We start from the raw sequence: 27221 nt of genomic DNA on the forward strand, positions 1-27221 counted from the left end.
AAACTTGCATAAAACAGCTGAATAGTAGCCAAAATAGCAGAAAAAAAATTAAATTAGCAGAAGAAAGCAGAAAGAACACGTTTGCCAATGAGGCTGAAAGAAGCAGAAATGAGCACAAAATAGTGTAAATTATCTGAAAAAACAAGAAGCTGAAATTAGCAAAAGAAACCAGTTGAAAAGCAGCTACAAAAACCAGAAAGAAGCTTAAATTACCAGAAGGAAGAGGAGAGCAGATTTTTCCTGAATTAGGCTGAAAAAGTTGAAATGAGTGCAAATGTGGAATTAGCTGAAAAAGCTTAATTAGCATAAAACGGCTAGCTGAAAAAGCAGAAAAAGCTGAAACGCGGAAATAAGCTGAAATGAGCAGAAAGAAGTTAGAAGAAGCAAAAAAAAAAAAATGTAGTTAGCAGAAATAATCTGAAAGGAGCACAAAACAGCTGAAAAACAGCTGAAATTAGCTGAAAAAAGTTTAAATTTTCACAAGACAGCTGAAAGAAGCTGAAGCAGAACAAAATGTGAAAGGAGCAGCAAAAGGTTGTAAACAGATCTAAAGATCTGAAGGGTTAAAATGAGCTCAGTTCATTTTGTATGAGAAAAAAAAAATGACAAAATATATCATAAAGCTAAAGCTAAACCAATACCAAAAGTCATATTAGGATCGTCATGAAAGAGCTGAACGTTTTTTTAATGACTTGTTGAAATAGCTGAAAACTGCAGGACGAGAAAGACGACAAAAGAAAAATGGATCACAGTAGTGTGAATGCTGCATAAACGTTCACACAATAACACACAACGAGGGCTTTTAAGAAAAAACACGAGCAGAAATTAATCCTACACGGTTACTCCTCGCATAAATCAACTAATGTGCAGTGAGCATCCAGAACCTGAGAATCTCTGTCTGCCTCCAGGAAAGAATGAGCGCCGTTCACCTGAATTAGAAATTTAACCCACATAGTACGGCCCTATAGTTAGCTGCAATTCGTTTATAGAATTCCTGAAAGCACATTCGAAGCTGGAAAGCTGGGGTCAAAGAGCCCCAGATAAAATGCTCGTCTCAGTTACTCAGAGTTATTTCTAGGAGGCACGCTCCCGTGTTCATGCGTCTCACGTTGACCTAGTTTAACAACTTTCATAAACTGTCTGTGCGCACGTCCTAGACAACCTGAAGGCTTCAAATAAAGAGCATATGAAATGTACATTAAGAAAACAACCCCCCTAAAAGTACAGGAGGTGTCGGTCCGTGCATTCGGAGTGAATACGTACCTATGTGTCAGGCCTTAGGGACGAGGAGGGAACAGAGGTGCTCCTCAGTCCAGGAGCAGAAGGATTCATTCAAAGTGTCGTGCTGTGAGAGACTGCCGACAGACTGAGGGATGGACCCACAGGAGAACTTTAAATAAAATGACTTCAATCACTCACAGTGGGAATTATTATATATTTTAAACAAAGAGCTGCACGTGGAAAAGGGGCAGGAGACGGGGTTAATGTTTAGAACGAAGATGCTCAGCACCAAGTCTTCTCGTGGTTTTAAAGCCCACGGAGAAGGAGGAGACAGGCGATGAACTCAAGAAACAAAAGATGAAATCTGATTGGTTGGTGCTCCTGTTTGCAGCCCATACGCTGCCTTTAATACCCTTTAATCTGGTGTACACATCTGAAGACGGCCCTGAAGGCAGGTCCACTCTGGTACCTCCTGCTGCACATGACCAGCTCGTTTAGAACCCCCTCCCTCCGTCTGGTTTAGGCTCAGGAACATGCTGCTCTTTTTTCCACCCGCTCATGTCCACTGTTTCTTTTCATTCAGTCTAGAAGAGTCAAGACTTTTTTTATCTGTCACAAACTTGCTGCGTTTCCTCGATGTACAAGATGAACGCCAACAGGATCCTGAAACTCCCACAACGTGAAAGTTATTGGATCTGCACCAACAAACTTTGGTCCAAACTTTATCACTATGTCTCGTTAGGTTACTTGTAAGAATAAAGGTAGAGATTATCTTTTTAAACCACATTTCCTGCAAAAACGCTGAAGAACTTGCTGCAAAACAGCTGAAATTGGCTAAAAACATGCTGAAATGTAGCTGAAATGGAAGAACAAGCCTAAATTAGCCGAAGAAAGCAGAAAGGATACATATTTGCTGAATTAGGTTTAGAAATGAGCACAGAAATTATGAAATTAGCTAAAAACGCTGAAATTAGCAAGCTGAAAAATAGCAGAAAAGGTAGAAAGAAGCTTAAATTACCTGAAGGAAGTGGAAGGAGCTGAAAAGAGCATAAAAGGTGGAATTAGATGAAAAAACTAAATTTAGCACAAAACAGCTAAAAAGTAGCTGAAATAGTAGAAAAAGCTGAAACTAGCAGATAAAAAAAGGCTGAAAGGCACATAAGCTGAAATTAGCAGAAAGAAGTTAATTAGACTGAAAGCATTAAATTACCACAAAAAACTTGAATTTATCTGAAAACAGCTGAACTGCGCTAAAAATGCTAAAAAAGTAATTGACAAGGTAGAACAAGCTTCAATTTTCAGAAGAAAGCAGAAAGAGCACATTTGCTGAAAGAAGCAGAAATGAGCTAAAAAAAAAGTGTATATTAGCTGAAAACAGCTGAAATGAGCTAAAAATGCTTAAAAAGTTAGCTAAGATGTAGAACAAGCCTAAATTAGCAGAAGAAAGCAAAAAGAACATATTTGCCTAATTAGGCTGAAAGAAGCAGAAATGTGCACAAAAAGTGGGAATTATCTAAATAAAAAAGCTGAAATTAGCAAAACAAACAAACAAACAAAAAACAAACAAACAGCTGGCTTAAAAGACAGAAAGAAGCTAAAATTACCAGAAGGAAGTGGAAAGAGCACATTTTTGCTGAATAAACCCCCCAAAGTTTAAATTATTGCAAAAAAAAAAAAAAAATTTAAAAAGTGGAATTAGCTGAAAAAGCATAAATTAGCATAAAAACTGATACCAGTGTAAAATAGCTGAAATAGTAGAAAAAGCTGAAACTTGCATAAATCAGCTGAAATTAGCAGGAAAAAGTTAGAAGCACAAAAATGTAATTAGCTGAAAGAATCTGAAAGGAGCACAAAACAGCTGAAAAACAGCTGAAAGTATTTGAGTCGCTGAAAAAAAACATGTTAAATTTGCAGCAGGAAGCTGAAAGAAGCTGAAGCAGAACAAAATGTGAAAGGAGCAGTAAAAGGTTGTAAACAGAGCTAAAGATTTGAAGGATGTAAAATGAGCTCAGTTCACTTTCTATGAGACAAAAATAGCAGAAAAAGCTAAATATTTCAAAAAGCTAAAGTTGCACCAATACCAAAAGTCATAGCAGGATTGTCATGAAAGGGCTGAACGTTTTGATTCATGACTTGTTGAAATAACTTGAAAACTGCAGGACGAGAATCACGCTGAAAAACGTACAGAAGAAAAATGGATCACAATAGAGTGAATTCTTCATGAACGTTCACATTATTAAAAAACGGTCAGCAGTGTCACAGTTTCAGTGTTTCCTTCCTGTATGAGTCGGCTATCGTTTACACTGCATCACACGTTATTTCTTTTATTTCTTTAAACAATTTGCATATAAAAACAAATGCTTAAACTGGTACATGAACTGGACTTTCTGCACAGGCCCACAGATTTTGAGGGGAGGTCTGTTATAATCAAGAAAAATAAATAAAAGCACCTGTGGGACTGAAAATGAGGTCGTTTTTCTAACGCAGCAGCAAATAAACAAACATCCTGTTTATGTCACGTGTGAGAGTAAACAATAGTCATTTGGATGCCCAGTGGATAATTATGTGTTCAGGTATCTGGAGTGATGGTTCCAGTCCATCTGCCAGTGCCTGTAAACCATAACACTTCCAGCTGGTTAGATCTTCTGAACGTTCTGTTCTGAAGCTGGATTGGAATCTTGAGTTTGTGCTCAGAACCAGTTCTCGTAACGCATATGAGAACAAAAGCTGCTTTTCCATTGGTAAGTGCGACTCCACCTTCTCGGTTGTTCTCGGGTGGAGGGGATATTCCACTGTGACTCTTTTCCCCGCTCTGTGGGCGGGATGGGCAGAGTGGGCGATATCGTAACAGGTCATTGTGTTCGAGCCACTCCACCCGTTGTGGTCCTTAATCACCATAATGTTGGACTTTAATTTCTATACCTTAACTCGGACCCGTTTCAAGGTTCGAGTGTAGCCATGTTGCGCCATCATCTTCGATATCACTCTGAAAATTCACTCATTTCTTGTGGCGCCATCCAGCTCACGATGAATCCTAACATCGACCAATAAAGTTAGGAAGGTTAGTCCCTCATCATTGGTGCACGGCACCATTTTTGGAGCTTCCATACCAGAAATAAGCAAAAACGACTCAGCACGATCAGAGAGGAAGTGGAGGTTTAGATGTAGTTTGCAGTTTTTCTGGGCGGGTCATCCAGTAATGTAGCTCTGCTGGCCGATCAACAGCTGCTGTCTGTTTACGTCAAAATTGTCACCTCGGAGCATTTCGCTTGGAACTACAAACATGGTGGTCGCAGGAACCAGGCTGAGTGGGGTGGGTACCGGCAGTGGGCAGACCCTTAACTGGTGCGGTGTCGAGCAGAACCAGTGAGAGTTGGGACAGCAAGCCAACAAATATTACGTCTTTTTCGTCACGCAACTACGTCAGTGAGAATAGATATCAAGTCTCACCAAGTATAAATCAAGATTAACTAAACACACTGAACTTTTTACAGTTACTAACGCTCCAAGTCAGTATTTTGCAATGCATTGTGGTCTAAGTAGATTCGTGCATTCATTTGGTTCATTGTACACTTAGTCTAAACACTGTTCATATCTAAATCTGTTTCAGACGCCCTGCAACATTATGTCAATATCACAACATAAAATCACTATAAAACTATAATTTACAAATACACGTGTACAGTATATTACTGTGAATAATAAGCCGGTGTACAGAAAAGACATATTTTTGGGGTTGCGGTGCATGCGCGTTAGTAACTATGAAAAGGTCAATGAGTCCGTTGATAAAGTGTTTCTGTTTCAGACAAACAAATCACAGAGTGAAGTCTGACTGGGAAGTTGTTTTGTTCAGGAGAACTGTTTCTGGAGGATTTTAATCAATAATTAAGTTTAGTCTCCAGTAAAACCTTTGGCACAAAGAGAGTATACCGACTTTAATCAAAGTATTTCTCACAAAAGGGTGGCACGTCATGACTAAACCTTGTCATGTGTACTTATAATTTTCTAAAGCAGCGCAGTATTTAACGCAGTCCTAGTAAGCACATTTGAAAGTACAAGAACTTTTAAGTGTTTTCATTCCCATGGTATCAAATACTGTGGTTTTGTTAAGGCTTACCACATCAAGGTGTGCTTTGGTTCTGATGCCATGACACACTGATATACACGTCTCAACAAACAGGGACATGGCAGAAAAACACAAGACTTTCAAACAACACATTGAGGTCAAGATGAATTTAGAAGAGGCCAAACCGGCTCCTTGTAGCGGCCTGTACAGTCTTGTTTCTGTAAACCTGTCCCCCAGTGTTCTCCAATAGGCACAAATTATACTATTGTACCCAGTGTTCCACCATCCATATCGCAACCTGAGTTGGAAGTCAATGAAGTGCACACATTAGAAGTTTGCCATCCAGATAAACCAAAAAAGTACCAGTACCAACCGGCCAGTATTGTAATGTAATTAAACATAATTTGCTACACAGCAGATAATAGTACCCAGACAGCAAGGCTATGCAAGTCAAACATCTAAACTTCTGATAGCACTGCTAACATTGTAAGATAATCAAAAGGAGGAAATGAGTCAACTCGATTTCCCCCTGAAAGCCGGACAGAAAAGCTGCTTTTTACGAGTCATGGAGTTCCTCAGAGTTCAGTGCTTGGACCAATATTCTTTACCTTATGCTTCCATTAGGTAAAGTTATTAAACAGCATGGCATAAATTTTCCTTGTTATGGTGATGATACACAATTATATTTGTCCATGAAACCCAATGAATCCAATCAGCTATTTAGACTACAACCATGTCATAAAGACTAAGAAAGTCCATGCATAATAATCCAGGTATACAATCCATCAATTTTCAGTCAGGTCATCTGGACAGATTCTTTTTTTTTTTTTTTCTGAAATGTTTCAGCTAAAAAAAAAGAAACTGACCAGATGACCTGACTGTCTTAAAGACATAAAAACCTGGATGACCCTAAATTTTCAGCTTTTGAACACAGACAAGACTGAGGTTTTGGTTTTTGGACCTGAACACCTTACGCATAATTTTTTCAGTCTTTCTCCCTCCTTGGATGACATTAATCTGTCCTCCAGCTCTAATGTTAAAAATCTTATTTTTGATCAGGACGTGTCTTTTAACCCCCACATTAAAAACGTTACTAGAACCACCTTCTTCCACCTGCGTGATATCACTAACATTAAAAACATCTGATCTAAAAATGATGCAGAAAAACTGGTTCATGGTTCATGGTTCACTATTGCAATGGTTTATTATCAGTGTCCCCAAAAACTTCTTTAAAACATCTTCAGTTGATCCAAAATGCTGCTGCCAGAGTTTTAACTGGAGTTACTGGGAGAGATCATATCTCTCCAGTTTTAGCTTATCTCCATTGGCTCCCTGTCAAATCCAGAAAATAATTCAAAATCTTACTTCTAACCTACAAAGCCCTCAACAACCTAGCTCCATCTTATATTAGCAATCTTGTTGTTGCATATTTTCCTGTAAATGTTTTGGTAGGTCTTCATGACATTGCAACGAGCGCCTTTTGTCACAGAGAACTTTGCATCTTACCGTAAATATAAATTCACATTATGTGCCAGTCTCCACAGGAGGAACATGCTGTGCTCAGGGTGTTTTGATATTTAATGATGAACCATGCACCTCCTGCTTTATCAAAACAGAACAAATACATCTCATGCCTGATTTCTTGTCTAACTGGTTTAATCTCAATGGAACGGAGTACATAAACAACAGGACCAGTTATCAAAGAGCACAGCACCATTTCTTTCTGAGCCAGTGTCTTTCTTATCACATGAACGAGATCTTTAAAACTGGACTGAACTTTTCGTTATAAACAAGGCTGTGTGACGCACCCCGTCTGCGTCCGTTCATTATAATAAATTCAAAGGCCATTTTTGAAGACAACTTTAATTTCACCTGTTTCTGTGTTGAGACAATTTATAGGAAAATCCGCCACACTTTAAATACTCAAGTCCAGTTAATAACAAAACACACGTTTTTGCATATTGTTAGCAGTACCACAATGATCTTTTCATCGTGTTATACTTTGTTTTGTATTTGTCAGTGTAACAAAATTTGTACAACTGTTCATGAATCTTTCTGATCTTTGTGCGGCTGCTTGCGTTGTTTAAAAAAATGGCTTCTTGTTCCCAGGAAACAAGATCTTTATATTGACAGACACAAAGTTACTATAATTAAAATAGAAACAATAAACTTTGTCTCAGGAAGTTAAGTCTCTGCAAACAACCGTGTCCTGTGTGATAATTGTCCATTTCCCCACCAACACAGAACAAATTGACAAAGTTAATCTCCTCTTTGGATAAAAAAACACCATCTGAGGTCAGCTCCGTGTTTGTGCCTCACTCGTCCACATGTGGACACAATGATCTCAATGTTCTGAAACATAATTTCATATTTGGACCCTAACATTGATCTAAATGTCTGAACTGAGTTGCATCATTTGTGTACGTTTGGATCACAGCAGATAAAGAGATTAATTTTGGTTTTGCACAAACTGGTCCATGTGCATTTTTAACGTTATGATAAAAATAAAAAAAAGTCTGTTACAGCTGAAGTACAAACTTTAACCTGATTCTGTTCCACTACATATTATTTATGTACATTTATCTTCTCCTCCTGTCAGTTAGGATGTTTATAAAGACTTATAAAGCTAAAACTAAAAAGGTAAAAGGGAAACGTGAGCTGGATAAGAATATTTCAAAATCACTTTACATTTCCACAAAATACACGAAAATAATCCCCCCCCAAATAAAAATCTCTTTATCCTTTAGTATTGTCTCTCACACACACTAGTATTGTCTCTCACACACACTAGTATTGTCTCTCACACACACTAGTATTCTCTCTCTTTCTCTCACACACACCAGTATTCTCTCTCACACACACCAGTATTCTCTCTCACACACACTAGTATTCTCGCTCACACACACTAGTATTCTCTCTCACACACACTAGTATTGTCTCTCACACACACTAGTATTCTCTCTCTTTCTCTCACACACACTAGTATTCTCTCTCACACACACTAGTATTCTCTCTCACACACACTAGTATTCTCGCTCACACACACTAGTATTGTCTCTCACACACACTAGTATTCTCTCTCTTTCTCTCACACACACTAGTATTGTCTCTCACACACACTAGTATTGTCTCTCACACGGCACCTCTAATTACTACGGCGATCTGTCACCAACAGAACTCAGAAGTTCTTAAATGTGAATAATTGGCTCTGATGTTTATTACGCTGCAATTTTCATTCAACCTTTATTTATACAGGTTAGTCCCATTGATTCTCGGGGACTCGTTTACAAGAGAAGCCTGAAAATGAATATTTCATTAATGTTTCCATGTTCAATAATGCATTAATGTTTCTTTTTGTTATTAAAGTTGGTCTTATAGTGTGGTTGAACCCAGACTTCGGTAAATAAAAGTTAATTTATTTAAAACATTTTACTGACATCTGGTGGCCAAATACGGGACTGCACACCAATGTTAGTAGGAGGAGTATGAAATATGCAATTTGTGGAAAGATTGTTTGATCTCTTGGTTCTGTCAACGTTTGTAGTTAGGTGGTTGGGATAAGTCATGCTTGGACGTGCTGCGATGGTAATAACTGTGAAACATCTCGCACAACGAAGCATTAATGACGAGCTTCAGCAGATGATGGGAGAGCCTGTGCATACATCAACTGCCTGAGGTAGGGTTAGAAGAAAACTCATGATAAATCCTGACTGAACCGTTTAGACTCTAGTAGAGATCTGACATGAGTTCAACAGTGGCGCTCTCTTTGTCACTCTCCCACAACATTTGGACTGGTAAAGAACTGCGGCAACAGTGGTCGTATGCACGGTTTCTCCCATCTCGCCTGCTTGTAACTCCCTCAGAGTGTTAACGGGCGTCTTCGATGCCTTTCTCTTTGCTCTCCTTCTTGCTCGGTCTCCGTTTGTGAGGACGGCCCGCTCTTAGTAGATTTACACATGTTCCATATTCTGTCCAGTTCTTGAGGAATTTAATTTAATAATAATTTCACTTAGTTAAATTAGGACTTTGAAACAGGTGAATATTTATGCAGTCACATATCTTACACATTTGTATTTGAATGGATTACTTAACTTTCTGATTGGGTTTATTTATTTATATATTTTTTATTTTATCAAAAAAGCCAACATGTATTGACCATAAAACCTTTTTCTAAGCACCGTACACTCATGAGGCCACACCACCCTGTAGTGGACAACGCAGATAAAACCATTGCAGAAGATGAATTAAATTATTTTATGATCTTTTAGTGATTTTCCACTAAATTCTCTTGCAGCCCAAAGCATTAATGTTAATCTGAAAACTGTAGTGAGATTATCCTCAATTTGCCCCACAAAAATATTTTCTGACGTCGTCCCTCTGCACCTCAAACCCATTAAGATGTGGGATGAACATTAAATTATATTTGCCGACGTCAAACTTGCATATTCACTAGTAAAATATTACTCTGATTCCAGATCTTCTTTTTAAATGAGATAATTCCATCAAGTTCATAATGATTTATTTTTAATAAAAGAAAGCTTTGGCAGTTTAAGAACTTTTTACAGTTATCCAGCAACATATTTACAGTACATGGTCAAGTTTTCAACTTAAACATAAAAATGTTTAGCAACTCATGCGTCTGCAATTTCATCACCAGGTCAGCTTGATGCATCACACTGAACTCTTGTATTTGTTGAATTTTGAGGTTTGAACCGGGTCTTTTATTCCAGTTTAAGGTGATTTGTGTAAAATGTTTTCATCACAGATTTTTACATATAGTTGCTCTACTACTCCCACATCATTCACAGTAACAAAATTTTTTTTTTTTTAATTCCATGTAATAGAAAATTGTGATTTTTTTTTTTTTTGGTTTTCACACTTTTGGAATGTGACACTTTCCTTATAACATTACCGTATTTTTTGGACTATAAGACGCACTTAAAATCCTTTAATTTTCTCAAAAATTAACAATGAGCCTTAGAATCCGGTGTGCCTTGCGTATTAATTCTGGTTGTGCTTACTGACCTCGAACCGATTTTATGTGTTACAACTGAACAATGTTGAGTTATTGCGAATGAGTTGAATAAATTTTGACTTATCTGACCGTTTTATTTCGCTTAATGCGCCCTATAGTCCGAAAAATACGGTAATAATCCAGATATTCACCAAAAAAATGCTCCTTCACGAAGCTCACTTTAAACTGCAGCAAAGACCTGCCTTCGTCACATTTTATGGCTGTTATAAAGACGGACACCTACTTAAAGTTCCTGACACATTTAACAGGAACAGAACACGACGCTTGAATCAAAACATCTGTAAATATCTGGAATTCTTAGGTTTGGTCACCCTGGCTGCACTGAACTCCGTTGGGTCTCAGCAGCCCTCGTCACCCTTAGATGGGAGAACCTGATCCCAATAAAAAGTTGGATTCTTTCGTCCCAGCTTCAAATCACTGAGACTTCAGCAGTCTGGTGAGGAAGTGCGACGCGACGATTCCCACAGTGAGGATGAGGAGCATGAGCAGCACCGCCAGGCCTCGGCGTACAACCAGCTGTCTCACCGACAGCACGTCTCCCACGGTGGTGGAGGTGGATTTATTCTGGTCTGGGACTTGCATGTTCTGGTCCATTTGGTCCTCCACATCAGGACTGGTAGGTCCTGAGCTGACCGGGGTCTGGCAGTGATTACAGTCTGAGATTTAAAAAAATATATTGTTTTATTACTGAGACATTGATGCAGTAATGTGCAACATTAAAGAGAGAGTTCATCCCCCTCCCAAACTAAACTGAATTTAAAGTTATCAGCTGGATACGGGTACCAGTGACCCCCACGACCCAAAAAGGAAGAAGCAGGTAAAGAAAATGAATGGATGGATTTTATTACTATTATTATTCTGTTAAAAACGAATGAAAAAATAAAAACTAGAAAAACACAAAAACATAAAAAAAGCAAAACCCTAGGTAAAAGCTAGAGGTAGAAAAATGCTAACTTAAAGTAGCCGAAAGCTAAATAAAAGCAAGACATAGCAAAAAAAAAAAAAAAAGCTAATTAGAAGTGTATAAATAAATAAATAAATACATTCCAAATCCAGCTAAAAATGGTAGTTAAAAGTAGCGAAAGGTTACCTAAAACCTGAAAGATGCAAAAGCCTAGCTGTAAGCTAAAATTAGCTAAAGGCTAGTTCAAAGCTAAACGTAACACAAGCTAAACAGATGAATGTAGCAACAAGTACCTACAAAATAAAAGTAACAAAAGGCAAGCTGGCAGCTGAAAGGAGCAAAACGCAAATAAATATAAGCATCATTCAATGTTCTGTTATTTTAGTCGAGACCAGAGTGAAAGCAGAGAAAAGCTACAGGGAGCAGATATAACGTTACAATTCAATACATATTTCCAACTCACCCGTGTTTTCCATCATCTCTTTCTCGTTTTTGATCTGCACACCTGCCCTCACCTGAGCCTGATGGAAAAACAGAAAGCTGTTGTTAAAGTCACATTGTAATGAGTTTATTTAAGCGGGGTTAGCGTTGATGTCACTATCTTACCTGCAGTAGAAAGCAGTCAAGAGTGATCTCAGTTTTGACAATTGGGCAGAAATTCTCACGTTCAGAATAGGAATGAGTGATGAGTAAATTTTATCAACCTAAAGCAACTTGAACTCCAAATGTTTCAAGCAGTTTGACTGGACGATCTCTTTACACATGATCACTTTATCCACATTAATCCCAGCTTGATCATGTACCAAAAACTTTGTCCACAAGCTGTCACTGCAGCATCAGCAGCCTGACACTTAATGCTCCTCATGCAGCGTCTGTTTCAACATCACCAGACAGACTCCTGTCCTGCATGGCTGTGCTGTTATCATAACCACATCTTACATATAATTACCGTATTTTTCGCCCTCTAAATCACGTTTTTTTTTGTTGTTGTTTCACAATTTACATGCCCTGCGACTTATACACCGAAGCGACGCATTAATGGATTTTTTCCCATATTTATAAACCAATTTTTGGCTGAGATATGACCGTTTTCATTCATTCTGATTGAAAATATGGAACACTACCATTTTCAACAGCTGGATGGCACTCGAGTAGTATGGCATGCCGTTATGTCATGTAATAGGTAAAAGTAGCTATCAGTGACACAATTGGTTTCAATCAAATCAGCTTCATTTTGCTGCGCCACCCCGGCAAAATGAAGCTGATTAGACCATTGGAGTGCATTTATTAAGTAAAAGTTCAACTAAGACACACCTTTACTATAAAGTCAAGCAAATAACTGTTTTTAGGTGGTGAGGTTGCTAAATTTCAAAGAAATACACAACGAATCCTCCCATGCATGCTCCTACTTCCGTGTATCGGCTTTTGAATTGACCGTCAAAGTGCATTTAATAAGGAAAAGTTCGACTGAGACACACCTTTGCTATAATTTCGAGCAAACAAACAATTGTTTTAAAGTGCTAATCTTGTTCCCGCGGTAGCGTAACAAACGCGACACGTCAGCGGTGACGCATAATAGATGCAACTAATATGGTGAAGCGATGTATTTATGGATTTTTTCCACTTTCTTAGACACATTTGGACTGATGCGACTTATAGGGCGGTGCGACGTGTACGGTGGAAAATACGGTAATCATCTAATCACATGACGATACTTTTAGGGGGCGGCAATTTTTTTTAAGGGTAGAAGCAGAAATGTTTACTTGAAGGGGCAACTCGTTGGGGATATTAAGAAGCTCGTAAGGCTGTTATGTTTAAAATGAGTGTTTATGCAATTATTTTCAGATTACATGTCCAGCATAAGTTTAATTCGTTCAAGGCAGTAAAATTTGTTCATAACTTTATTACTAATAGACCTGAGGGTTACCAGATCCAAGCACACAGTTACCGGTACACGCCCTGTCAAAATAAGAGAGTTGAATGAATGACTGCCAGGTGGTTAATTAGTTTGTGTGTTTTTTTTAAAGACCGAACCGGCAGAACTGCAATCAGCTGATCCTGTTCAGCACGTTTATGAGAGAGAATGTTGTGTTGAGAAAATACAGACGATGTAATCAACGGTTTTTGTTTTAGCTCAATCGGTCCCTGAGCTCACTCTGCTGCAGGTACGATACTGACTGCTTACACCTGTGCCACACAACCCCATTTAAAACACAATTTCTTTGAGTAATGCACATTGGATCAGTCTTAAGATGCAGGTACGCACTTCCTCCGCAGCTTTCTTCCAGTCAAGTTTGTACAAAAATGTGATGAAGAAAATCGACTGCATCAGCACGCAAATCGTGAGTCCGGTCCAAAGCCCTGTGGGGAAATACGAAACGGTTTTAAAGACAAACAAAACGTCAAGACGACGTGAAAACTGCAGCATGCGACCGTTTACTCTCACCCACGATCCCCATCTTGGCAGCAAACATGAGCGAAACACCAATGGGGAAACCAATGAAGTAGTAGCCCACCAGGTTGCACAGAGCTCCAATCAGCTGTTTCCCTGCTCCTCTCAGAACCCCCCCAGCGACGCCCTGCAGGTGGGAAACATCAGCTGGGTCAAGTCTCATTTTGACGAGTCCGTATTTGTCTGACATGTGAAACGCGACCTACTGCAGCAGAATCAGCAACGTGCGTGAAGGCGAACACGATCATGACGTCTGCAACCCTCTCCAAAATGTCTCTGCAAAACAGACGAAACGAGCCGCGGTGAGTTCAATTTCTGTCTTTACGTCTGAAAAATCTAAAATACAGAACGAACGTGTTTTTCAATGTGTTATTTTGACATCATCCACGTGCGTCAGCGCTGACCACAGTTAGTGTTTGATTGTTAGAGCAGCGACACTGCGCAACAGATGAGTGAGGCATTCATTTAATGTTTCACTCACGGATCTGTGGTGAAAATGTATCCCACGACGTTCCGAGAAGAGCCGAAAATGGCCCCAACAAAACAGGGAATTATGACTGCAACAAAAAGGGACAAAGCAGAGACTAAAACAACACAGCTTTCCAGAAAATCAAACTTATTTAAGGTTCAGCAGCACTTGAAAACACAAGAAAATAAGAAAATATTGCTATAAAACGTAAATTTTGAAGCTGCAAAGAATAGATTTAAAGAAAAATAATAATTTAAGTGAATTATTTCTATATGTTGCTAAACTCTGTCAATATCTATAACATTTATTTCTGCAGAAACAGGAGGAACAAGTTTTATAAAGCAGCAGCACTAAATAGTTTTGGGTCAACATGAACTCAGGAAGTAGTCTGGGTCACATTGATCATCACCTCAGAGTTACTCCGATACGATGCCAAACAGAAAACAGTCGCTTGTTTTTAAGAATGATTAAATGTTCCGTTTGTGGAGATAAATGTGACATTTTATTGGATATCCTGATACATGCTCAATAATCCAGGTAGAACAATCTAAAAAAGTTAAATCTGGTCCTCTGGACATTCAAAAAACAAAACAAAGCAAATAAAAAAAAAAAGTACAAACTTTTCGTCTCTCATCCGAGAGACTTCCTCAGTCTGAGGAGCTGTTTTCAGCTCAGTCTCTTAAATAGCACCTTCTCAGAGTGGATCAACCAGTTTGCTGCTGACAACCAAAAACAGCTGATCACATGCTCAAGAAGGACCATCAGCCTAACAATGGATCATTAGCACACTGATGGCTGTTTACTATTCACAGGGGGTTGAGTGATACTAGCAATCACAGCATTGTAAGAGGGGGACAGTTGAACCCGGAGGCTCCACCCCTGTTTAATGATGGACGGTTTCTTTTCACAAAGATGGCCTCCTTTACTCCTCTCTCAAACCATCGTTCCTCTCTATCCAGGATGTGAACATCTTCATCCCTGAAAGAGTGACCGCTGGCCTGGAGATGAGTGTAGACCTCAGAGTCCTGGCCTGATGATGTTGCTCTTCTGTGCTGGGCCATCCTTTTGGCCAGTGGCTGTTTACTGGAGTCCTGTTTGGGTTTCTTCTCTGGTTTCAGGAAGGCCCAGTTAAGCAAAGAAAAAACTCAAACACTCCTGATGGCTGACTCCAGTCAGCCATCAGATGAAAAGGAGGAACCCAGACCAGTGGTCATTCTGTATGTTGAAGGAGTATCAGAGAAAATGAGACGTTTATTTTCTAAACATAACGTCCCAGTGGCTTTTAAACCCCAAAATACATTACGGCAAAGACTGGTTCATCCCAAATATTCAGTCCCCCGGCACAAACACAGTAATATTGTGTATGCTGTTCAGTGTGAGGAGGGTGATCAGTCTTAAATCAGGGAAACAAAACAGCCACTGGCCAAAAGGATGGCCCAGCACAGAAGAGCAACATCATCAGGCCAGGACTCTGCGGTCCACACTCATCTCCAGGCCAGCGGTCACTCTTTCAGGGATGAAGATGTTCACATCCTGGACAGAGAGGAACGATGGTTTGAGAGAGGAGTAAAGGAGGCCATCTTTGTGAAAAGAAATCGTCCATCATTAAACAGGGGTGGAGGCCTCCGGGTTCAACTGTCCCCCTCTTACAATGCTGTGATTGCTAGTATCACTCAGCCCTCTGTGAACAGTAAACAGCCATCAGGTGCTAATGACCCATTGTTAGGCTGATGGTCCTTCTTGAGCATGTGAGCAGCTGGTTTTGGTTGTCAGCAGCAAAACTGGTTGATCCACTCTGAGAAGGTGCTATTTAAGAGACTGAGCTGAATACAGCACCTCAGACTGAGGAAGTCTCTCGGATGAAAGACGAAACGTTTCTACATTTTTTTGTTTTGCTTTGTTTTGTTTTTTGAATGTCCAGAGGACCAGATTTAACTTTTTTAGATTTTATTGGAAATTCAAAACAAACAAGACCCAACTTCACTAACAAGTAACCTTGAAAATAAAGTTATTCCTGATTTCATCGATCATACACTCTGCTGTGGCTGACTCTTAGTCCTTAATTTGTAAACCAAACGATGCTGGAATACAAATAGCAGGGAGGGGGTGGGGGCTTATAAGGGTCCTCCCCCAGAAAATGTTGAATAAAGAAAATGTTATTTCCTACATTATGGTATATTTGAACATGTTAAACATCTACGTTTACCTACATTTATAAACACTTGATTCAATAACTATTTTAGAGAGCAACAAGAAGTAGCCTGACCAACAGCTCCCCTTGTGTCCATAGAGCAAGCTCCGCTTCTCTTAAGCAACCTAGCCCCCACTCCACCCCTCCCCATGTTGAGTATCTCCATTGCCACTGCCTTCATGTGCTTCAATTCTCAGCTAGTTGTACAATGAGAAGACTTTAAAAAAATTAAAATAAACTGGACCGTCTTTTCAACATTTTGATTGCTGTTATCTTGACAAATTGGCGCCGTTGTTTTGATACGCGATGTACATAACGTGTTACCTATTAAACATGTCTCTCGTATTTTTAATAAATAATCAAAATTTTATTAGTGCCCCACTTTAACTGTAAAACTGATTTGCACTTTAGTTGTGCTGTTTAATTATATTTTTGTGTTTTTAGTTAAATTGCCCATGGCTTTTGAGGGGCGGAGATTTTTTTAAGAGTTGAAGCAGAAATGCTTATTTGAAGGATTATTTTATTTACCTTTATTTAATCAGGCAAATACCACTGAGATCACAGATCTCTTTTGCAAGGGAGGCCTGGACCTGAAGGCAGCCTAACATGCAGGTTTTTGGTCTGTGGGAGGAAACTGGAGTACCCGGAGAACATCCACGCAAGCACGAGAAGAACATGCAAACTCCACACAGAAAGACTCCAGGTCCAACCGGGGATTGAACCCAGAACCTTCTTGCTCTGAGGCAACAGTGCTAACCACAAGATCAGCTCTTATGTGATATTAGGAAGCTCGTAAGTGGCTGTTGTGTTTAAAATGAGTGCTTATGTAATTATTTTCAGATTATCCAATATAGGTTTCTTTTGTTTAATGCAGTGAAATTTGTTCATAACATTATAATTAGTAAGCCTGAGGGTTACAGAATCCAAGCAAACAGTTACTGGAACACACCCTGTCAAAATAAGAGTTCCTGGATTCTGTTCTCACAGTGTTATGGACATTTTATGCTGAAGTCAGTTAGCTGTGGCAGCCATCTTGAACTGAACCGTCTCAAAACATTAATCAGTTGTGGATGTCCATCCAGTTATTACTTTCTGAAAGCTTAATTAAAATTTGTCCAGTGGTTGACGAGATATTTCGCTAACAGAAACATAAACAAAAGGCATGAACATTATTTTTCACCTTTCAGCAGAAAAAAAAAAAAAGACATTGGTGATTAGACGACGTATAAACGTGGTCCGAACACGTTGGCGCGTGCCGTTCTTACATGTGCAGAAGATGGGAACCTTGCAGGACAGCTTGGCCTGCTCCACATTTCCTGCACCCAGAGCGTTCCCGACCCGAACACTGGCAGCAGCAGAAAATCCCAGAGGAAACTATTGAAAATAACAACAATGTACGAGAAAGTCCAAAGTTCATCAGCGCTGCGGCAGAGAAGCTTAATGCGAACGAAGCGTTACCATGTAAGCTACAACAGCCAGCTCGTATATGATGGCGTGTGCTCCCAGCTCCACCTCGCTGATCAGTCCGGCCAGGAACCCCCCCACCTCAAACATCCACCACTCCAGACAAAGCATCAGCATGCTGGGGATAGCGAGCTGGACGAACGGCCCCCACTCCTGGAGGCAGTCGAGGGACCAACCTGTGGGTCAGGGGCATTTACAAGTCAGACCAAACAGTTCAGAGGACTGTGTGTTGTGTTCACACCGCAGCCAAATCCAGATCCAGATTGATCCAGATTTGTTTTTTATGAAGCCAAATCACCCAGGCCACGTTCACACGTGCAATTAAACTGGATGAACATCGGATATTTTTCAAAGCAACCTCTGTCGGAGCGGTAGGATAGTTTTAACAGCCACCTTAAATGCAGTTAATAAGACAACGGCAACAATATTAACAAACTTCTCATGGAGAAGAGATAACGCAAAATAAATGAAAATAAAGTGTTTAAATGTCTAGCAAAGGGATGAATTGGAGTTGTTTTAGGTAGAAATTTGCTCTTAGATGGTTCCTGCTCGGAGGAGCTGCTCGACTCCAGCAGGATCTCAAAATCACCCGGGCTACTCTCTACTGCAGGTAAGATACTGACCGCTCTGTGCAATCATACTTCAAGACAACCAAACCATCCATCCATTATCTTTACCCGCTTCTTCCTTTTTGGGTCGCTGGGGTCACTGATGTCCAGCAATCACTGTGCAAGAGGCGGGGGACACCCTGGACAGGTCTCCAGTCCATCACAGGGACACATATAACGAGACAAACAACCATTCACACTCTCACTCTCACCTAGGGACATTTTAGTTACCAATTAGCCTTTGGTCTGTGGGATGAAGACAAGAGTACCCGGAGAAAACCAACGCATGGAGAAAACATGCAAACTACACCCAGAAAGGGGTTTGAACCAGGTTAACCTGCTCGCCGAGAGGCAGCAGCTCTATCAACGGCGCCACCGTGCTGCCCGACAACCAAGCCATCCCATTTAACCTCTCGTCTACGTCACATTAAACAGTTGCAGAGCGTCCGGTTATGTCGATCATTCCACACGGGACAGCTGGTGAGCGACGGTGGGAGACGACAGGAGCTTCTGAACAACTGACCTCCCCACGTGGCTTTATGAAGACCCCTCAGACAAATGTAAACAAACAGGACCACAGCCAGAACATACTGAGAGATGGCGTTGGCTGCCGCCGACCCACTGCAAGATGAAAACAGAAGATTTAGGAGAAACCACCTAATTATAACATCAGCATTTTTTATTACCAGGATAAGTGTTTGAGCTATCGAACTAGATTCAGTTTGTGTCTACAGTTATAATATAATATAAATGGCAGTAAATGTGAAATAAACGAGCGTTTTATCACCACTATAGAGCACAGTTAAACACAAACGACATGCTGAGAGAGACATTTAATGCAAGCAAAGCAAAAGCACAACTATTCCTGTTGATAGACTTAAAGTTTCTGTCAGATATTCAGCTCGGATGATGGAAACTTACGCCACACCCAGTTCCAGAAGATACAGGAAGACGTAGTTGATTATCGCATTGAGGATGTTTCCAATCGCTCCGGTTATAACCTGAGGCCATATAATTCCCTGTAAACACCATCACATGGTTTTAGATGCAGTTTTAATAAACGTGGGCATGTGTGAGTGCATGTTAGAAACTTCTACCTGGTTCTGGAGATAGCGCCCCTGCAGCTGGTACATAAAAGCCGCCTGAAGGAGAACAGATTGAGGCATAAACGTCACTTTGATGTGAAGAAGAAGAGTGAGATCACCAGTTAAATAACAAGACGGCTGTAATAGATTTGAAGCTTTAACCTCAACAACATTTTTAATAATTCCCTAATTAGCCTTTTTAGGCTTGGCAGACTCGGATTAGAGGTAAATCTGGAAGTCAAGTTATTAAAGTAAAGAAGAAAAGCTTTGAACACATAAAGTCAAGTCAAATTTATTTATAGAGCACATTTAAAAACAGCAGCTGTTCCCAACGTGCTTAACGATAAGATCAAGGCAGTAAATTAAAACAACAAGATGTAATTAAAAAAAGCATAAAAAATAACAAGGAACAATGAAATCAGTGAAAACAGGTGTGTTTTTAGGAGAGATTTAAAAACGGGAAGTGAAGTGGCCTGTCTAATGTTCGGGGGCAGATTGTTCCAAAGTTTAGGGCCAATGACTGAAAAAGCTCGATCTCCTCTGAGCTTCAGCCGAATGCAGCTGATCAGATGATCTCAGCGCCCGAAAAGGATCACAAGGTTGAAGTAGGTCAGAGAGATATGAAGGTGCAAGGCCGTTAATCCACTTAAACGTCAATATGAGGATCTTAAAATCAATTCTGACACGCCCAGGGAGCCAACTCCGTTAGAGGGGTGCCGGATCCATCACCGGAGTCTTGGGAGGCGAGGCTTTGGGACAAACCCTCACAGAAGTATTGGTTGGAAGTTCGTGAAACTCAGCCTCACCGAGCTGAGTAGGAAAGGCTGAGTGATTAGACAACAGCTGCTCTAAATGTCCTCTGCGTTGGCCCCTACTTCGTCCGCTCTGTCGGCAAGTGGGGGCCAGACTGCCCCTCTCACTCTGAAATTCTCCACGGTTTCACAGGCTGCGCAGGTGGAGAGCAGGGCGAAGGACAGGGCTCAGAGGTGATGGGACTAGTTCTTTCTGGGGCTCTGTGCAGGAGATGAGGTGTTGGGTCCGACCTCCACCGGGATCCTGGGCGGTGAGGCGTCGGGACCAGCCCTCACCGAAGCACCGGAGTCGACTCCAGGAAACTCAGCCTCGCCGGACCGAGTGTGAGCAGCTGAGTGCACCGGGGGTGCTGGTGGAAACATGGTGGACTGGTTCCAGGTCCGCTTTTTGCCACTCCTGCGGCGGTGGTGAGAATGCGAGACAGGAATAAGCCAGAGCTCGTCCTCTGGCTCGGCATCCTCCCCCGACGCCCATCTGGAATATTCGTATGAATATAAAATGGTGAAATGTGCTCAATCCTACGAGTTCCTGTTAAGAGCCAAGTTGCAGCATTTTGGACGAGCTGGAGACGTGAAAGGGAGACCTGCCTGACCCCAACATAAAGCATGCTACAGTAGGCCAGCTGTGTTGTAATAAATGCATGGACTATTTTTTCATGGTCAGATCTGGTCAACACTGACTTAAGCTTAGCCATCTGCCTTAACTGGAAGACACTTTTTTGTAAAACATAGTTGATCTGTTTATTAAACTTAAACTTAAACTCAAGACCCGAAAGTCCCAGCTTTGATCGCCAGCCATTCCCACATGTCGCGGTGTCTCTGAGCAGGACACCTAATCTCTAATTGCTCCCCGGGCACTTGCATAGCTGCCCACTGCACCACCTGGGTGCATCCCAGGTGTGATGGGTTAAATGTAGAAAACCAATTTCACTATTGTATGGGAACATACAACGATGACAACACATAGCACTTTAGTTTACTTTATTAAAGTCAAAGTCTAAAACCATCCAGAAATTCATAACAGACTGCTTAAGATATGGCTTAAGAGTCAAGATTTACAGGATCAGAGACATCGGTAGAGCTAGGGCTAAACACAATGACTTCAGTTTCTGATTGTTAAAACTTAAAAAAAATTGAAGCCATCCATGCCTTTATGTCAACAAGACATATTAACAGAGGGCAAATGGAGCAGGAACTATTGGGTTTCAAGGGAATATAAATCTGACAATCATCAGCATAACAATGAAATAAAAGGCCAAGTTTCCTCAGGATAGATCCCAAAGGCAGCAGATAGAGTGAAAATAAAAGGGGTCCAAGAATCGAGCTCTGTGGAACTCCACAGGAAAGAGGCACTGACACGGATACACTATTTCCAACCTTAACACAGAAACCCCCGTCACTTAGGTACAAACTGAACCATTCTAATGCTGCACCTGTAATCCCAATCCAGTGTTCCAACCGTGATATAAGGATACCGTGGTCAACAGTATCAAAAGCAGCGGTAAGGTCCAGGAGTACAAGTACCATAAATTGACCAGAACCATAAACCTGAACAAAAACTTGTAAAATAAAAACAATTATAGATTCACAAAAACTGCCAATTATTTAAGATTTGTATCTTTTTTATGGGTTAATAAGCTAATTTTTAGTAACAACAATTAAAGATCTTGCCTTCCTTAAGGTTGGAAATGCCACATAGCATCTCTGTATGTGCAATAACCATGTGCAATAATTATTGTGCAATAGTGTGCTGTGTCGTATGGCTGTTCTTTAATTTTGTAAATAGTTTTCTCTTTATCTTTTAATCTTTTTGTACCTTTTATACATCTTTTACCGGTGTAAGGATTAATGCTGCTGTAAATGTTACAGCAATGAAAATATTCTGATAAAGGGATGTTTTTCACCCACCAGACTGAAACCATCTTCTGCGGAGAAATGATGAAGCTAAACTTAAAAACGACGAAGATCTCATGCAGCATGATGTTGCATGAATCCTTAAAACTTGGTGTGTGTTTTGTGAACGACAGTCAGCTTAAGTAACATCAGATTTTAGCTCAATGTCTGTAAAACTGCTAAAGTATAGACATTATAGTTGTTAAAGTCTGTGGTAGCTGAGAGTCATCCCCAACACATGCCCTGAGCACTCATGGATCACACAAAAGCTTTAACTTGCACAGCTGCAGAACCGTGAAACTCACCGGCAGAGCAGGCATGAAGATGTTCACGTACAGCTGGGAGAGCCTTCATGTGAACAAACAAACAAAACGTTAGACACTCGGACTCTGTTCCTTTTCTTTTGTTAATTAACAAAACCAACATGTGAAACCACGACAAACAAATGGTGGTTAGTCACGCGACGCAGTTTCAGTCCTGCTGACTCAGGCTCGGCAGAGCGCTGACCTGGCAACCTCTGGACTTTGTTTGACAGCGAGCAGCAGAGGTTCTGTGTTGATGAGAATGGCCCAGCAGGGGAAACAGGCCAGCAGCAGAATCAGAACCCCCCTCTGGAGGATCACACCCACTCGCTTCAGATTACCGCTCCCATAGGTCTGCATGAAACAAGGAGACACTGAACGGTTTAGTGCCAAACCAAACCAAGAACCCAGAACTCGGAGTACACAAACACGACTAATGTGATGTGAGGGCGTTCTGTGAACTGTTTTCAACCAAACCAGAGAACTCAGCAGGACCAGCTCAGATCGTCTTCGTTAGATAAACTAGAGAAACTGCATTTACTGTGAAAATGCAGTGTGAATGCTTATTGCTGAAGAACTTGCTGAAAAACAGCTGAAGTTAGCTAAAAACATGCTGAAATGTAGCTGAAATAGAACAAGCCAAAGTTAGCAGAAGAAAGCAGAAATAACACATTTGCTGAATTAGGTTTAAATAAGCAGAAATGAGCAATAAAGGGGAATTAGCTAAAAAAAAAAGGGCAGAAATTAGCAAGAAATAGCTGAAAAGTAGCAGAAACGGTAGAAAGAAGCTTAAACTACTAGAAAGAAGTGTAGAAAGCACAATTTTGCCCAATTAGGATGAAAGAAGCAGAAATGAGCAGAAAAAAGTGGAAATTATCTGAAAAAATATGGAAAAAAAACCAACAACAGCTGAATAATAGCTAAAAAAGCAGAAAGAAGCTTAAATAAGCAGAAGGAAGTGGAGAGAGCACAGTTTTGCCCAATCAGGCTGAAAGAAGCAGAAATGTGCCAAAAACAGCCAAATAGTAGCTAAAAAAGCAGAACAAAGCTTAAATTACCAGAAGGAAGTGAGAGCACATTTTTGCTAAATTAGACTGAAAAATGTTGAAACAAGTGCAAAAAATGTGGATTTACCAGTAGCTGAAAAAGCTAGAATTAGCATAAAACAGCTAAATAGTAGCTAAAATAGCAGAAAAAGCTGAACTTGCAGAAAAAAGCTGAAAGGAGCACAAAACAGCTAGGGAAAAAAAAACCTGAATGAGCCGAAATTTTTTTTAAATTTGCACAAGAAAGCTGAAAGAAGCTGAAGCAGAACAAAATGTGAAAGGAGCAGTAAAAGGTTGTAAACAGATCTAAATATTTGAAGGATGTAAAATGAGCTCAATTCATTTTCTCTGAGATAAAAAATGGTTGAAAAGGCTGAATATTTCAAAAAGCTAAAGTTGCACCAATACCAAAAGTCATCGCAGGACCTGAAAGAGCTGAAAGTTTTGATACATGACTTGTTGAAATGGCTTGAAAACTGCGGGACGAGATGCCAAAAAACATACGGAGTAGGGATATTAATAATAAGAAATATAAAACAGGATCACAACAGTGTGAATGCTTAATAAGTATTCACACAATAAAAAGTGAAGGAACCTTTAAAGAGGGCAGTACCTGAGATATGAGAGTGTCACAAGTTAACGACAAACCAGTGCCGATGGAGATGCCGGTGACGTTGACCACCTGCAGAGAGAACAAAGACAAAGGTTAAAACGGACAAACATCCCTGGAAAAACGAGACGCAAGCAGAAAAAAATCCAGTAAGTCTCCTCACTGCTATGGAAAGCGTTACTCCTGCCAGTTCGGTTTTTCCCAGGTGACCGCAGAACACCGTGCTGACAAAACTGATCATGAAGATCATCATCTGGGAAATGACCTGGAGTAAGAAACAATAATGATCTTTATTATCAACAAAACCTGCATCACTGAAACTATCAAACCACAGCAGGTTTCATTTAGTTCAACAAATATCTCAAAATGAACGGCATACAATGACTTTTTGGGTGATTCCTCTGAACACTTCAATGGGATTAAGAGTTAATGAGGCTGCAGTTTGTCTTTAATCCTCTGATTCCGACCAGCTGCTCACACAGATTCACATTTAAGGTCTGATCCAACCCAGTTACATCCCAGCATCCTGTGTGCTTAAGCCACTTTATTGCTGTTTTTCTTGAGACAACACAAGGTGATCAGGTGGTCCATCTGTGCTGGGATTGCAGTTTTTATTTTAATCTCGCCTCATATTGAGATGATGGCTAATTTCACAGGCTGTCAGCCTTAATGTGAACTGAATATTCAGGAGAAACAAACCGTAAACCCCAACTTAAACGACGCGAACTTAGTAAAACTTTACAGAAACTTCCACAAACGACTACAATTAAAGAGCTTGCATTCACTGGAGGATATCGCCCACCACCACGTTTGAAACTACAAAGTAAGACCATCTTATGATGCTGCTGCTGATTATCCATGCTGCTGATTTCTTACCCATAAGCTGCTATATTCATACCCACCTACTCACAACAGACTCATGTCCATGCTGCTGTTTAAAACATATTACCGTATTTTTTGGATTATAAGGCGCACTTAAAATCCTTTAATTTTCTCCAAAAAAAAAATCATCAGTGATTCTTATAATCCGGTGCGCCTTATGTATTAATTCTGGTTGTGCTTATTGACCTCTAACTGATTTTATATGGGACCCAGCTCTCAAAATTCTAAAATGTTTTAGTTTCATTTAATGCGTCTTATAGTTAGAAAAATACGGTATATTGTGTTATTATTGTTTATTGTACGTCTTAAACCCTTAGTTTATTTTTATACTTTATATTTTTGCTATTTTTGTGTGTAACTAGGACCTTGAGTACACAATTTCCTTCCACCTCATGTACCACATGTGATGCGAATGACAAAGAAACTTGAACCTTGAAATGACAAAGTTGTAGCCATTTTGGACAAAACTTGCAAATTAAATTTTGAACACACACACACACACACACACACGCACACACGCACACACGTTAGAATAAACAAAGATAAAGTCTCATTTGGATGAACTATAACCCATAATCCACTGAAGTGTCACAGAGTGTCTCCTGATTGACTTTATTTTTCAGATTGGGACAAATTATCAGCTGGATTTTGCACACGTCTGCACGCAGACCGTCTCAGAATAAACCACATAATTTATAATAAAATTAACTTTATTTTAATAAAGCGAGGATGCAAACTGAGCCAAAGTTTTATTCCATCTCAGACACAAATGATCCTGAAAGGTTTGATAAAAAAAAAAAAAAAAAACTGAATTATTTTGTGATTTCTGGGCTTAAAGGGACAGGCCGTCCCATGAAAACCCGGTCTGGACTCACCACGGGGCCTGCCAGTTTAAAAAGCTGCTCCAGCTCATTGCGGTACTTCTGCGGGACGACCCCCCAGACTCTCTTCAGGCAGGACCCCCAGCCCCCAGTGGAGTCCTGATCTGGCTTCTGATCCACCTTCTCCGAGTCAGTCTGTGAGACCGCTGCTTTCCCACAGGAGTCCATAACCGACCCTCTTCCTGCTGCAGTCCAGACCGGGTCCTGACAGGCTCTGGAAAATGAGTTACATGCTGGACCTGACGTAGACCAGAGGGGTGTGGGGTTAAGGGGGGGTGTCCTAAGAACCAACCACCTCCTGCTGCTCCTTATACGGCACTGGGGTGGTGCTGCTGTGATGCGTTCAAGTGCATGTTAGAAGGTCAAGTTCACAGAGATTATGTAAAAAGAAACACGCACCATGGGACAAAACAGACAAAAACAACGTGAGCTTCCTGAACTCTTCCCCCTCAAAACCTTAGTTTTAGTTTTCTTTACTGGGAAAAAACAAAAGAATTAAACTTTTACTTATCTCGCGTTTCAAACAGTGGTGCTGCTAGAAGGGTTGTTTATTCACCACATTTATAACATTCATCACTTTCTAAATGTAACCGGGTTGTATTTATATTTTGTTACAACTGCACAAAATGTCTTGTGTTACTCGGATTGTTCGTATACTTTGTAAATACTTTTAAGAACCACCGTGACTTTAAGATCGGGAGCCCCGCCTCCTTTTTTTATTTCTTCTTCTTGGAAGTGTTTTGTTAAACAGTTTGCGGCCTCTTTCACCCTCCCCTTTGGTACACGTGTCCTACGGGAGAGGACTGGAGTGGGCAGCCTGCAGCGTGGTTGACTGTCGTTTGTTTTATTCGTCAGAATAAAACGGGGAAATCAGCCGCACCCAAGATAAACCGTGTCACGGCCTAATTATTCAAGTAACCAGCACAACGCAGAGAGGGACCGGTTACATAAATATTGTTAGAATTTAAACATGAAGCTCTAATGGGACGTATTAGACACAGCCTACATCATCTTCAGCTTCCCCAAGGGGTGCTGTAGCACCCGCAGCACCCCCATTCCCCCGGCCTTGTTACTATTTGACAGAAAGCAGCAGATGTTGGTTTATTTAAAACCTTCACGATCAAAGGTGCAGGAAAACATTGCAGTTTATGGCAGGGTGTTTGTGCATTTATTCAATATCTTGTTTTGGGGCGTATTATCTATTAGTCCTTGACGATAACTAATCACCAAAGTTCAGTGGTACAGTGGCGTTCAACTCCCAGTTTTCCACAAGTGGACCACACTTCGTGCAGTCAGTCTG

General features: G+C 40.4%; 1 protein-coding gene across 1 annotated transcript; it reads right to left on the minus strand.

Annotated features, from left to right (window-relative positions):
• Nucleotides 1–10634: 10634 nt before the first annotated feature.
• LOC119422695 (multidrug and toxin extrusion protein 1-like) lies at nt 10635–26089 on the minus strand. Its single transcript, XM_037690088.1, has 16 exons — nt 25916–26089; nt 24322–24423; nt 24162–24230; nt 22708–22856; nt 22506–22548; nt 19508–19552; nt 19332–19429; nt 18934–19031; nt 17797–17978; nt 17604–17712; nt 14160–14235; nt 13885–13954; nt 13673–13805; nt 13493–13587; nt 11690–11747; nt 10635–10978 (listed from the first exon to the last, which is right to left on the minus strand). Exons 1-16 carry the CDS (start codon nt 26087–26089, stop codon nt 10737–10739), a joined length of 1743 nt encoding a protein of 580 aa, XP_037546016.1. The 3' UTR covers nt 10635–10736.
• Nucleotides 26090–27221: the final 1132 nt, after the last annotated feature.

This window comes from Nematolebias whitei, chromosome 16, assembly GCF_014905685.2.
Source record: "Nematolebias whitei isolate Nwh7 chromosome 16, NemWhi1, whole genome shotgun sequence".
Classification (NCBI taxonomy): domain Eukaryota; kingdom Metazoa; phylum Chordata; class Actinopteri; order Cyprinodontiformes; family Rivulidae; genus Nematolebias; species Nematolebias whitei.